This window comes from Micromys minutus (assembly GCF_963924665.1).
Source record: "Micromys minutus genome assembly, chromosome: 20".
Lineage (NCBI taxonomy): Eukaryota > Metazoa > Chordata > Mammalia > Rodentia > Muridae > Micromys > Micromys minutus.
In genome coordinates this window covers 28,669,446-28,684,577 of record NC_137955.1, presented here as the reverse complement: position 1 = coordinate 28,684,577, position 15,132 = coordinate 28,669,446, and the positions used below count along the sequence as shown (strand labels likewise).

The 15,132-nt window shown below is 43.5% G+C and overlaps 1 protein-coding gene across 2 annotated transcripts in view; it reads left to right on the top strand.

Moving 5' to 3' along the window:
• PDZD2 (PDZ domain containing 2) overlaps positions 1-15,132 on the top strand; it is a 218,509-nt gene that overhangs the window by 166,633 nt on the left and 36,744 nt on the right. For both annotated transcript variants that reach the window (XM_080933679.1, XM_080933680.1), the window contains exons 7-13: positions 2,330-2,475; positions 5,356-5,475; positions 6,255-6,369; positions 10,644-10,717; positions 10,829-11,057; positions 11,796-11,913; positions 13,975-14,107. In XM_080933679.1, coding sequence (XP_080789805.1) covers positions 2,330-2,475; positions 5,356-5,475; positions 6,255-6,369; positions 10,644-10,717; positions 10,829-11,057; positions 11,796-11,913; positions 13,975-14,107 — 935 coding nt within the window. The remainder of the gene's footprint in view (positions 1-2,329; positions 2,476-5,355; positions 5,476-6,254; positions 6,370-10,643; positions 10,718-10,828; positions 11,058-11,795; positions 11,914-13,974; positions 14,108-15,132) is intronic.

The window sequence follows — 15,132 nt, the reverse complement described above, 5'->3', positions numbered from 1 at the left end:
ACATGTGCATGATACACACACATACATAGTAATTATTGCAAGAGTTTCTTAAATAGGATACAAAAGCATCGGTTATAAAATTACATTTTGGTCCACTGCAGACAACAAGTGTGGTCCCATATAATTACTTCACATAGTAATATTATGGCCACCCACAATAGTTAGATTTAATTGCCAACTTGACACAATCTGGAATCAGCTGGAGAATTCTAAAAGAGTGATTACCTAGACAAGGTTGGCCTGGGGGCATGCCTGTGAGAGAGTGGCTTTATTGGGTTAACTCAGGTAGGATGGTGGATCCGGGATGGGGTGGTACCATTTCCTGGGCTGGGTCCTGAACTGGCTGGGAGTGAGCTGAGTGCTAACATGCATTTGCATTTGTTGCTCTCTGCTTCCTGACTGTAAATGGGATACAGCCGAGCCCCTGCCCTGTGGCTTTCCTGCCAGGATGAGCCATAAACAGAACAAAGCCTTTCCCTCTAAGTTGTCAGGGTGTTTTATTAAGGCAACTAAATATAGACTTCATACTATGTGTTATATGTCACATATGTCGTACCTGAAACGTTAAAAAAGAAACCATGACACCTTTTATTTTTGTGTAAACACACTACACTCCTCGGAACATCCTGTCATTAAGCCACAAATGACTGCATCACACTGTTTAAAATTATGGCTTCTTTGTGTTTGCCAGAAAATACCATTAGACAATGTAAGGCACGGATGTGGAGAAAATCTTTATAGTTCATAGATCCCACAAAAGGCTTCGTTATCTCGCATATTAAAACAAAGAAAACTTCCTAGAATTCAGAAAGAAAATTTAATGAAAGAATGAACAGGAAAATTAAACAGATGCTTTACAAAAGGGAGCAGCCTGCGGCTACATACACCGGACTGTGACCTCTTCAGTTGTCAGTGGAAGGAAAGCTGAAAGCCATGGTAAGGTTCTTGTGCACCCAGGATAATGGCTGATGATGAAGACTGGGGGACTGGGGTCAGAGTTCATCCTGCAGTGACAGTACTGCAGAAGGAAGAACACCAGGGACCAACGCTTCCCCAACTACATGTCACTGGGATGTCTCACAGGAGGCATTCGTGAGGACACACTAGCTGTAGTCTTGATCAGGAAACTGCAAGGTACAACCCACAGAGGACAAAAACATGTACGTTTCAGTGCATATACACATTACTACTCTTCCACATCTAAAGCTGGAAACGAACCAATGTCCTTTACAAACAAAACGCATTAGATGCAATGTGTGCTTATACAGGGAGGTGTTGTGCAGGATGGAGCAAACTTTTGGCACGCGCGCGTGCACGCGCGCGCGCACACGGTATGGTGGAGTTTCACATTAAATATGTTAAGGATAGGTGAGCTGGTTCAGTAGGTAAACGTCCCTACCCCTGATCCTAATGGCCAGAGTTCTAGTCCCAGGACCCATGTAGTGGGAGGAGCAAACTGACCCTTCCATGTTGTCCTCTGACATACACACCATGACGCATGTGCCCCACAAGCATACACACTCAAAATAAGGATATATGTTAGGAACAAGGAACTCTATAGACAAAATACATATTCATTCATATAGAGTTCAAAAACAGGTTGAAGTAGTCAGTGATGGTTCAGGTAAAGATCATGTGATCATTGGGTGAGGAGCATTTAGTAAATAAACCAAGGGGGTTTGACATCGTGGTTAATGCCTTTTGATCTGTATGACAGTGACCATGTGAAATTTCACTCAGGTGCTCATTTAAGCTATACTTAATAAACATTAATAAAATCTTACGTAGAAAGTCATTCCTAAGCCAGGAATGGTTATGTCAGCACTCAGAGGTTGGAGTCACATGACACAAGAGAATTCTGAATTCCAGGCCAGCTTGGCTGCAAAGCAAGACCTATGTCAACTGTCACTCTTAGGGAAAAAGAAAAAATCACTATTATAATTGCATATGGGATAACAGCACCCATCCAGCAGTGAATCCATGCAAATATAAAATCATGTTCTGCCATTACTACAAGACCATGTGCCCGTGCCCCACTCCCTGGTTTATTGCTGTCCCCAGCACCCGGCATCTGATTGAATGCATACATTGTCCTTCAGCTACCTTGTCACTTCAGAAACTCCCAGTTTCTTTATAGCTCAGCATCTGTTTCTTTGAACACAGCAGGGTTATGCAGAACATGGTGCTAGGACTGGACAAACTTGATCCTTTGTTCATCAGCTCCAGACCTTCTAAGCCCATCAGTGACTATGAATATGGTGTTTAGACCCGTCCTTTCTGCTGACTCTTCTCATCCCTCAAGCCATGCCTGCACCACCTTTTGTTGCAGGAGGTGTCCACCGCCTAGAGTCTGTTGAAGAATATAATGAACTGATGGTACGGAATGGGGACCCCCGGATCAGGATGCTGGAGGTCTCCCGAGATGGCCGGAAGCACTCTCTTCCCCAGCTACTGGATTCTACTGGGACATCACAGGTAAATCCTGAGGTGCTGAGGTCTCTGGTTCACTCAAAGCCACCATTGCTTGGTTAGAGATGAAAGAACAGATTTCAAACTCATATGTCTCCATGACTGTGTGTGTGTGTGTGTGTGTGTGTGTGTGTACATTTCACTTCTTTCCAAAGACTGCTATAAACCTTTGTTCAGAAGAGCTAACCACTGATAAGGGCCATTTATCATGTATTTGAGCCACAGAGAGTGTGGGGTATCTACCCAGAAAGATTAGAAGGAAGCCAGATCAATGGTTAAAGAAAGTTGGGAATAATCTCTTACTGGATCTCCGAGACTCTGGACTCAGCTCGTTTCCCTTCGTGCTGTATGTTTTGGAACTAGACTGCCAGGAGACCGTGGCATCTCGCAGCTGGTGGCGAGCCAGCCTTGCTTATTTACTAGGATCATCTTATGTGACCCATTGTGAGCACGAGACCCTATGCCATACCTGGGGTCCAACCTGCTCTCCAGTAATGAGGCAAACAGCCAGGATGGCAGGCACATGCAGGAGTAAAGGAAGCAGTTAGCATTACAAAGCCTGTTTCTGTCAGGAACTCTGGCTCTACCATTCTGCATGGGGGGTTTCTCCTCCGTTGTCTTGTCCCTAGCCCTCAGGAAACTAGGAGGCAGGCTCACAGCCTCCAGCGAACTTGGAGTTCCTTGAGTTCTGTTGCCATGACCCATGCGGGGAATCACTGGCCATTTTTTTCTCTAGGCCTATCAGAAAAACAGGGCCAGAAGAGATTATTACATCAGCAATGATATCTCTACCTGCCGTACTTGGGGACTCATACAAGACAGAAGTCTAAGGATATTGGACCTCACTTTTAATGTGTTATGTCCACTTTGCAGGTGGAACAACCAAAGCTCAAAATGGCCGAATCTTTTACTCCAGGTTATATGTCAGAATCTGAGGGGGAAAGGTTATAGTCCGTAATGTCAAGATCAAGTATTTGTGGGGTTTGTTTTTTTCTGTTGCAATTTACCTGGGGGCTTGGGGGGGGAACCATGTTTCAAAGCAGGGGGGTGATCAGATTATTTTGTGTCGAATTCCCTCCAAGGCAGATTAAGGGAAGTGCTCAGAAAACACCCAGCTAAAGATTTGAATGGGGTCTATCAAAACTCATCTGTACCAGCCACAGGAGACAGTGAGGTCTGTGTCCTCAGAATAACCCAACAAGACTCAGAGGAATGGGGGAAGCCATGACCTCACTGTCTGGCTGCTTTAGGGTGAGAGAGAAGCCAGGGTTTGCCTTCTTCGTGGCTGAGACTCTCATATGCATGTGGCAACATGTCTTCTATAGACTAAGGAAACATGTCGATGTTTATATCCAGAATCACTCATTTCTAACCAGGCCTCAGAGACCGGGAAGCTCAATGGGGTAGAAAGTCTAAGCAGAGAATTTTCCCTTCTTCAGATTGTCCTTTTTATTTTCAGACCTTTTCCTTTTCACCTGCCAGTCTTCCCCCCCCCCCTCCACTAATAGTGCTGCCCCGTGTAGAGCTATCTAATAAAACTTGGTATGTAGGAATAAGTGGGTGTGTCAGCACCATCCAAGATGGCAGCTACGTGTGTCTCAGCCTGTGAATGCAGCTGAGGAGTGCATTTTGATTTTAGTGAGCCTTATTCCAAACATGTAGCCACTGGTGGCCAGTGGGTAGTGAATTAGATAGCACAGGTCTACGAGGTGTGAAGGACCCTTTAGACTCTTACACCGCCGCATGAAGCGCTCAGGCCTGTGGCTTCCCCTTGTTTTCCAGAGAGAGGTGGCATGGAGACTGGTGATCAGAGAAAGGGCTCCCCAAGGGGGTCATATGTGAACCCCTGTGTTCGAGGGTTGGCAAACCATAGGCCATGTCTGGCGCTCTCCGTGGTGGTTTCAGTAAATGGGTAGTAACACTGCCAAGCCCACATCATTTATTTCATGAGGCCGAGCCTGGGCGGTCCGTGTTACTGGTAACTATTCTGACAAACTGCGCCGTCTAACTTGGAAGCTGCCAGGGGAAGCAAAATACCCCTGGCAGGAGAGAGCATCTCATTCCTGCATAAGAATGAAGCATCATCAGGGATAAAAAAAGAAAAAAAAGAAAAAAGAAAAACTATTGTGGTGATGGTCCTTTTCTCATATTAAACGTGAAATGATTTTCCCCCCACTTCTGCTATGATCTCGGCACCGCAGAGGGCATTGATTATTCTGAGAGAGAGTGGGCATCCTTCATCAGTCTATTGATTACGTTGTCAGGGTGTGTTCTCCTGATACACGTGAATGTCATGGGTGGGGGAATCGAAGGGGGACTGGGGTCGGAGCGGCTGGCCAGAGGGGAAAGTGTGGCTTATGGGAAAGTATTTGATTTTTTCCAAATACAAGGGATTAGAGCTGACATGGTTGCCGACTCTCAGCGGGGTATTTCATGTGGAAAAACAGTTGTCTGGGTTTGTGGTTTGCGTGGTCTTGCTGGGTTGTTTCTTGAATGAGCAGAGTAAGCTTAAAATAGTGAGATGCTTTTTAAACATGATTTGGAACCTGGAGTTTGATAAGAAAGAGAGCTTCAAGAACAGCCCAACCCCAGGGTGGTCATCTTTGTCCTCCTGACTCCATCCCAGAAGGATCTGTGACATATGGCTAAGGACAGAGTGACACAGGTGCTCGGGGTTGCCAAGCAGCTCTCTGTGACGGGGCACGCAGGGCACCGCAGTGGGAGACCCTGCTCCATTAAGTATTTAGAGTAAGCGTTCTTTAAGCCAGCGGACCAGGGGGAAACCGCTCACAGGAAAGGCAGCTGAGATTTTCAAAGTCTCTTTGTATGCTGGAGCCCACAGCAGGGTAAATGAGTCTCTCTGGTCTTGCTTGTGCTGGCTTTCAGGAGTACCACATTGTGAAGAAGTCAACCCGCTCTCTGAGCACCACCCACGTGGAATCGCCGTGGAGACTCATCCGGCCCTCCGTTATCTCCATCATTGGGTTGTACAAAGAGAAAGGCAAGGTGAGCTATTTCCAGGCTCTTTTGCCCTGCAGGTGAGTGGTAGCACATTCCTTAAGCAGTCAGTCTTTGGTTTGGTTTGGTTTGGTTTGGTTTGGTTTGGTTTCACAGTTTAGAAAGTAACAAAAAAGGGGAATAATAGGACTGGCCTGACATTCCTTCCCACCTCACAGGGAGAGGTTGGCTCCCAGTCTTTGCTCTGTTGCTACAGAGAGTTTCTAGCCCCTCAGTAGACACTAGGGTGGAAGAAATAATCCCCCAGTCTTTTTGGTTCTGTCCCCAAGTCTTTGTCCCCTTTGAAAGAAATATACCACTTAGAGAGTGATCCCGCTATCCTTTCTAGTACCCATCATGGCTTTGCCATCGTACAAATTACAGATAGGTAGTATTGTGTAAATACTGGACCATCCACTTTGACATCACACAAAATAAACATTGAAACAAATATGACACCTGCAAGGGGTAAATGGGTTTGGGGAGCCCTTGGGTTCTTCAGTAGGTAACCGTGACTCTTGGAGTCAAAGACTGTCAAATATTAGAAATTTCCAATGTGTACTCTAAATCCATCTCTTAATATGACACAGGTCTTGTACACTACAACTAGATCTGTGGAGAAAAACATGGAAGGGAAACTTGAATTTTAAACTAGCCGCCTACCTATACTCCAAACCCAAGGAGAAAAGATACCTCGGTCAGATACTACAGTGGGAAGGAGTTTCGTAGCTAAATTCTGCAGTGCCAGGCTGGACTCATCCACTTTGAACTGTCTACTTTGAATGCAGGGCCTTGGCTTTAGCATTGCTGGAGGGCGAGACTGCATTCGAGGCCAGATGGGAATTTTTGTCAAGACCATTTTCCCAAATGGATCAGCCGCAGAGGATGGCAGGCTCAAAGAAGGTAGGCAAGAGTCTCTTGGTGTGATCTTTAGTGACAGACTGAGCCCCTGAGAACCTGTCCCCTTGCAAGACATGACAGCACAGCAGCTGAGGTCATGGTTTTGAAAGTGCCCTAGATCTGCACTGAATCTAGCACTGAAATCATAATCTTGGGCAGACCACATGACCCAGGCTTCCTGGGGTACTTGGGACAAACTTGGACTATCATTGCCTACCTTGAAGCATTTCTGTGGAGAGTAAAAGAAATCATGTATGGGAAGTAGCTTGATTTTTCTGTTGCCAACTGTAGGTTGGAGTGACAATTTTGGAATTTTGGTTTCTTAAAGACAGAAATCTTTTAAGAATATGTTTTCGTTTTAATCCCAGACTTGGGATATGGGGCTGCTTCAGGTTGTCCACAGCAGCTTGACTGTGATTTACATCATGCTCTAGCAGAGGTGTGATTTTGCTGGCAACAGTTTCCCCAGTTGTGTGCTTTGGAATTCTGGGACTTTTGAGAGAGTATATAAAGGCTAGGGCTGCCGTTGCTCACAGTCTGTTAAGTAGTCACGCACAAAGAACAAACAAGAAGAAATTCGATATTCCGCCTGTGAAGACCAAACTTACCGATAGGAATTTGACACCCCTAACCAACAGGAAGTAGCCTAATGATAAGTCACCCCTTTCCCCTCTGTTGTAAATATTAATAAGAGGGTAACTTTTTATCCCGCACTAGTGTCAGCACCCGTGGGGACACATGGCACTGCGGGGCATTTCTAACTTAGTGGCTCCATGCTGTCTCTAAGAACTCAGGCACAGTTCACTCCACAGCCCCTGCGTGTTGTTTTCACTCACTATCCCCTACCGCCCACTATAAACATGACTCCACAATCATTAAGTTATTAAACAGGTTTATATGTTAAATTCTCAATCCATAAACCCTCTACACACTAAGCTTACAACCAGTGAGCAAAGATATAAACTGTTCATCTACTTAAGATAAATAGACCCATAGAGACCTGTAGAAATAATCACAACAACCTTGCGAATCTAGAGATGCACGGAGAAAAACATTCACGTCTGCTTCCATCTTCTTCCTCTTCAATCTCCGCCTACCCTCCTCCTCTTCCGTTTTCCTAGTCCCCACCCCCCTGTCTACCTCTCCACTGTCCAATCATGTATTGCTTTGACATCACTCTACACCCCTCTATCCCTTTCTCTTTCCTATGTAGTGTTAGGGGTTAAAAGGGTAGAAAAGGGGTAGAAAAGGGCAGAAGAAAGAAGAATCCACAAAGTAGCCAAAGTCCAGCTACAGTGGGTGTTTACCCTCACTACAGGCTCCTTGCTCAGCTCCTCTTGCCTTAAAACTTCCCCAGGATTTGACAGTCCAGTCTTACTCTAAGGCTGATGGGAGAGCAGAGTACTTTAGTGGCCATTGAATGTCTTGCTGTTAAAATCAGTGCAATGTAGCTGGCTCCTAACTTAGTATTTTCCATTCCATCCTAACTTTCCATTTTTCATATAGTGCTTACAGTGTTATCAGACAAAAACACAACAGACAAGTGATCTGGAGTACAGATTAAAGTAACCCTGAGATTTTAAGTTATACCTTTCAAATAAAGTTTAGCTACACCTTGTCTTTTATGGTGCTTTAATCATTTACAGAGCATGTCTATGTGTTTAAGCTATCTCATTAACGGCATTACAAGCCCATTGAATAGATATTTTGGAGTGATCCTTTTATAGATGAGCAAACTGGCACTCAGAAATGTTTAGCAACTAGAAATCTGCTCCTCTCTGTGTGTAGCCCTGGCTGCCCTGCAACTTTCTATATAGACCAGGCTGGCCTCTAACTTGCAAAGATCTGCCAGCTTTTGCCTTCATGCATGCTGGGATTAAATGCATGCATTATCATGCCCATACGTAGTAGTTTCTCATAATAAAGAAATTCTTCTTAATGTATATGTTTACATATCTTACAAAATATTTATCTAGATCTTAATTATTCACGACTCAAAATTGTCAGTAAATTGTGATCATAACTTTACTTAACACTAACAAAGGCATGAATTCTGTTTTTCTTTTTCCCCTCCCCTTTAATATACTTTTCTTTCTCATTTTTAAGTTACAGTTATTTACTTTGGTACATATGTGTGCATGTACAGTTGGGTCACAGTGCATGCGTGGAGGTCAGATAACAAAGTAGAAGAGTTAGTTCTTCTTTCCCACACATGTGTCCCAGGACTCAAACTCATGTCATTAGGCTTGGTAGCAAGCTCTCTTATTCATGGAGTCCTCCCACTGGCCCACCATATGTCTTTCATGAGGTGATTATATCAAGATGTTTCTAGTTACCTTCAGAAATGATCCTACTGTCCAGTCTCGTAGGCTCAAAGTATTGTGTTAACTGGGTTATACTGGTTTACTTCCCTTTTTAGAACTGGTAGAAGTGTCCTGGTTTTAAGCAGAGCATGCAGAAGCCCTCATGTAACAGTGCGACTTGACTGAGCATAATACTTCTTGGGCAAAATATTTATCTCCATCTCTCTGAGGAAAAGTTAACCCCCAGGTGCTGTTGGAGTCCGGTTTCAGAGCAGTGTAAAGACCCAGCAGAGTGGCCTTAGAATGGATGGGCCATGTGTTCACTTGATTGAAATTCATCCTGTGAGGTTGTTAGAATGAAGCAAAATAGAGGTGGGGAAATCAATCATTATGAAAGGTTAATAGTGGATGGTTCTCCCAAATACTATTTTTTTTCATATGTGTTCATTTATGAGAAATGTTAAGTCGCTGGGCTGGATTTCCAGCCTGTTGAGTGAGACACCTTCAAAGCGCTCCTATAAATTATAAACTCGTGAATGATCACTTTGGTGTTCCCGTCCTTGTAGGTACAACCTGCAGCCATAATTGAATAGCTGGAGATGGTGGGTGGTTTTTAAAGGGAGATCACAGCACTTAGGGTGGGACTTGTGCAGTTGCATTAAAGGGAAGTGCATGGGGCATTGCCACATTTCTACACCTCATCTGGAGGGTTCCCGTATGCCCAGCATGCTTTGGGATCTGCAGTGCACACATTCGGGTTTCTGCCAATTTGCACTGCCTCGTATGGAGTCTCTCTCCCCTCCTGCACTACCAGGCAGTCTGTGCTTTTCCTGGGACATCTTTTGATGTTTGTTGACCTGTTATTCCAAAACATAGCCCGTGTCCCAAGAGTGCAAATGAGAATCGAGTTCCCAGAAGGCAACAGGATGTCCACATCCTCTGACGTTCCCAGCAGACACTGTAGCAGCACAGAAAACGACCAGATTGGATCTTCACAGGGTTGGAGAAGAGACGCTAGTGAGCTAGTCGGGGAGAAGCGGGGGGGGGGGGGGGGGGGCGCAGCACACTCTCCTCACAGCTTAGCTTTCCCTTACACTGCTTTGTCAGCCTGTAGCCTTGCCAACCTAAAGATGGAGCCCCAGGACCTGCCCCAATAAGACCAGACATCCAGACTATTTCTGAAGGTGGGGCTGTAAGTTCCCAGTCATATCCCAGCAAGATTCTCTCTCTGCCGTTGAAGCCCTATCATGTGCTGTGTTGATTCTCTGGACTTGCATAGCTTGTCTTCCTAGGGGAACAGCCTCCCAAGTGTTTGCTTATGGTTCTATCTAAGACTACTTCAAACTTGAAAGCCTGCTTGCAGTTCAGTCTCTGAGCAGAAGGTATTTCTTGTCAAAGACGTCTATAGTTAACCATCAGGTCTTCAAATCTTCCACGATTGATTTTGGCAGTGGTAGTGGTTAGTTGGTATTTTACACTTATTTTCTATTGCTGTGTGTTTTCGTTGATTGATTTGTTAGTTGGTTTGGGATTTGGGGGTTGTTCTGGTTTTGGTGATGGTGGTGGAGTTCGGTTAGTTGGTTATCATTTGGTTTTGATGGTGTTTTAGCTCAGTCTTATTTTGTAACCCAGGCTGGCTTTGAATTCACTTTGTCATCCCAGCCAGCCCTGATCCTCCTGCCCCAGCCCATCCAAAGCTGGTATCCAGGTATGCCCTACCAAATCCAGCCCCAACATTGTTTTTTCAGTTTTTTTTTATTATTATTAAATACTGATTTTAGGATTATTGTTGAAGAATATTGATTTTTAAATTTGTATTTATTTTCTTGTTTAGGGGACATTCCTAAAAGCTAAGTTACTTAAAATGGATCAAAACCATAAAACTTCTATTTTGACAGTAGTAGTCCATGTTGTACTAGCCAAGAAGAGTCTGGTACGTTAAAGCTTAACGAACTTCTCATGTTTGGTCACTAGGAGATGAAATCCTAGATGTAAATGGAATACCAATAAAGGGCTTGACATTTCAAGAGGCTATTCACACCTTCAAGGTAACAATGTCTGTCTGTTCCTGCTCCCCCTCCCACTCCCCTCTTCCCTTCTGCGTTTTTGCCTGCTCCCTGGCAGAGCAATCTGACCTTTTCCACCTGCTTGTTTTGTAGCAAATCCGAAGTGGGCTGTTTGTCCTCACAGTGCGCACTAAGCTCCTCAGCCCCAGCCTCACACCCTGTTCCACTCCCACGCACATGAGCAGATCTAGCTCCCCAAGCTTCAACAGCACTGGGGGAACCCCAGCAGGAGGAGGTCAAGAAGAAGTTGGCTCTTCATCCCTGGGTCGGAAGGCTCCTGGGCCCAAAGACAGGATTGTCATGGAAGTCACACTCAATAAAGGTAATGAATGCTAACTCTCACTCCCCTCCCTTTCTCCCGGATTACAGGCTGGGTTTGTTTTGCTTTGTTTTGTTTGTTTGCTTTCTTAAAGTCAGTCCTTTGGAACCACCTGCTGTTAGCGACAGATGCTTTTCTCTAAGTGGCTGGCATAGTCAAAAGGAAAGAGATGTTTAATCATTTCTTTTACAAAAGTGAGGGGAAGTCACCAGTAGCGCAGTCTTTAAAGCTCTCCCAGGATGAATCACTGTGTGCCAGATTACTCATTAAAATGAGTAGCGTTCTTAAAATCATCAAGAATTAAAGAAGACACTCAAGAGTAAGCTAACACCAGTAACTTCAAATTGGGTGTTCTCAGCAAATCCTGTTACTTTTTCACATTCCTCCCCTCCACCTATAGGACTTACTGTAGAAAGATGATCAACAATTATAAATAACCAAGAAATTAGTTGAAGGCCAAAAAGGCCTAAAAGGCTTTATAATCAGGATTAAAAAATATTTGTCATTCTCCAGCTCTTCCCAGAGGCAGATTTGAGGAAGCTCTTTGGAATAAACAGAGGGTAGAACATTAGATCACACACACACACACACACACACACACACACACACACCAGGATTTACGCTCTGTGTCTTGCGCCAAACTGAAAGCTCATTGGTCTGAGTATTTATTACCGCCGTTGGCACATTTTCTGGTCACTGTGTGAGTTTGCTCTTGTCATCTTTGTGCCATGCTTCTCACAGAGCCAAGAGTTGGACTGGGCATTGGTGCCTGCTGCTTGGCCTTGGAAAACAGCCCTCCAGGTATATACATTCACAGCCTTGCCCCTGGATCCGTGGCCAAGATGGAGAGCAACCTGAGGTTAGTTACATCCCTGGCATTATATAGTCCTGGTGTGGTCTTGAGTTGCGAAGACACATGTTACTATTTGCTTAGACAGACACAGAAAGAGAGACAGAGAAAGACATAGCCTAAGCTATGGCCAAGGATGACCTTAAACATTTGGTTCCCCCTCCCTCTACTCCTTGGGATTGTAGGTAGGCTATCGAATTCTACATCTTGGACTTTCTAATAATATGGCCAAGCCTGACATTAATAGAATCTCTGAATAGAATTAATTCTAATCTCTGAAGATGAAAGTTAAAATGAATCAAATTTGGTTGAATCACAGGACTTTGAATTTTCTCTTCTGTGATGATTTTAATTATTAACTTGACACAATCTAGCATCACCTGAAAGTCTCAGTGAGGGATTGTCTAAACTAGATTGGCCTGTGGCCATGTCTTCGGGCAATTATTTTATCTTATCTTTCTTGTGGTGGGAAGTCTGCCCACTGTGGGCGTCACCATTCTCTAGGAAAAGGATTCTGAAATGAAGAATCAAATCAAGCAAATCAAGTGCATGCCCTCAACTATAAATATGACCAGAACCTTCAAGTTCTTGTTGCCTTGACTTTCCCAGAGTCACAGAATACAACTGAGCATTGTTGTATCTACATCCATCCTTTGTCATACTTTGTTTATATCATGGTATTTTATCACAGCAACAGAAAGCAAAATTAAAACAGCTTTTCTACCTGCTTTGTTGTGTTTGGACTCAGAAGTTCAGAATTTTGATGACATAGAACTGTGTGCAGATTATTGGTGATTATTTCAATATACTCTTTGACTTTTTATTCATTTATGTAAATTTCATCCTATAAGTTGGAACTGCTTATATGGGTTCAGTGACTAAAATGCAAAAGAGCCCTGAAACCCTGTGTGTGGGGGAAGTCAAATAGTCAATTGCTTTCACATCTAAAAGACAGTGACTAAAGTCACTGTTGTCTGAGGTCACAGACCATCAGATTTCTTGATGTAGTTGAGTTGTATCCTCAGCATTCTGTGTACACAAGAAATCTTAATATTCTCTTCTACAGTAATTGCAGTGATCTGTGCCCCCCCCCCCAGGTCTCACAAAAATGTTACACAAAGCACTCAGTACAAACAGTATCACCTTTCTCCCCATAAGCGTCTGAATCTTTTGGCAGCTGAAGAATTGTCAAAACAGCATTGGTTGAGGTTGCCATCTTGGAGGTTGTGTTAATAGATTATATTACATTTTCCGTTAATCATCAGAGTCAATTTCCATATGAAAAAAAAATTAGCAAATCATCCAAAGTACATTAAAGAAAATATACTTTTAGAACCCAAAGGGGGGGGGTTCCTTTAATGACATCCCAAGTTGATGTTTCTTTCTTGAATGGTTCCATATGCCTGGGGCCAGCCAAATGAACTCCTCAAAGCCCATGTAAAGGCTCTTTGTTCTTTCCTGCCCGGCGCTCTCCCGATAATTTCAAGTCAAAAGAGGCAATTTATCCTAAATTTCTCATTCGTTCAGATTTGAAATATTTTTACAAATTCTTAGGTAGCCTTGGAGTGCCGGATATTTCCCCCTTTGACTCTGCTACAATAATCATTTCAGGATGGTAGGAAGGAAGAAACTGGCGGTGATCAAGAGGCTAGTATGTGATAATTAAATCACACTGACCTTAGATAACTCAGGTGTGCACTGGGTTTGAGTGGCATCTGTAGGCCTCCTATTTGAAAGGAATACTTAAGCTTATATCTGAAGTGTTATTAAGTAACCTCCTTTGTATAGGCTCTCACATACAGCTCAGTAAGTGCTACCTTCCCTTGTTATCTTTTTATCTGTTTTATTTACATTTACTATTTCTGATTACGGCCTTGGTCAACTTAGAATGTGATTTTTATACCCATGTATTGCTTTTCCTGTAGGCGTTATAAAGATGAAAGGATGTCATTTGCTTTTTTGAAGTACTCAGAAAAGATTGCATATTCTAAACCCTTTCCTGAAAGAAAGCCGTCTTAGCTTTTAAAAATCTGACTGTCGCTATAATGTGTTGTTATTCTTCCTCTCTAGCCGGGGAGACCAGATCCTGGAGGTGAATTCTGTGAATGTGCGCCATGCAGCTTTAAGCAAAGTGCATGCCATCTTAAGTAAATGCCCCCCAGGACCTGTTCGCCTGGTCATCGGCCGACACCCTAATCCAAAGGTAAGGTATTTCACCCTGCTTTGAATATGGGACAGTGCTTTGTCTGCTTGTTCAGCCAATGACAGGATTCATACATGAGCCCGTCTACCACGTGGCTAGGCCTGGGTATCAGCCTGTGACGGAAGCACATTGGAAAAATGAATCTTGGATCTGGACTTCTTCATGGCCTAAAAAGAATGTATTGGAAAATGTTGTCAAGGTTATTTAGTGAATTTAAAACCTGATCTCGTGGAAAGTAACCACCGTGGCTGGTTGGATGTTGCTGAGATACTTAATACCTAATACATCAAGAAACCCTGATCATGCCAGACTAGATCACCCCTGCAGCCTGTTAAAATAAGAATTCTTAGGGGTGGTGCACCTGGGAGAGGGTTCAGTGAATAAAAGGACTGTCATAGAAGTATAAGAATCAGAGTTCAGGGGCTGGAGAGATGGCTCAGTGGTTAAGATCACTGACTGCTCTTCCCAAGGTCCTGAGTTCAATTCCCAGTACCCACATGGTGGCTCACAACCATCTGTAATGGGATCTGATGCCGTCTTCTGATGTGTCTGAAGTCAGCTACAGAACTCCAATGCATAAAATAAATAAATAAATCTTAAAAAAAAATAAAAAGGATAGATGGCATCCTTTTTATTAAATCTTTTTAAAAAATCTTTAAATAAATCTTAAAATAAAACTAAAAAGGATAGATGGCATAGCAAGTAAACGTACTTGCTGTTCTTGCAAAGGGCCAGAGTTCAGTTCCCAGCACCCACATGGTGGCTTAGAAGTACTGACCTCAAAATACCAGGGGATCTAATGCCCTGTTCTGGCCTCTGAGGACATGAGGCACGTAAATGGTGCACCTGCATACACATAGGCAATCACTCATACGTATAAAATAAAAAAAAAATATTTTTTAAGAAAGGAAAAGATAAAAAATATGTAGTTGAGTTATGGAATCATGGCCCAATATGCTCAAGGCCCTGGGCTTAATATCTAATGCCATGAAAGTAAAACAATTAACCAATTAAAATAAATGTAA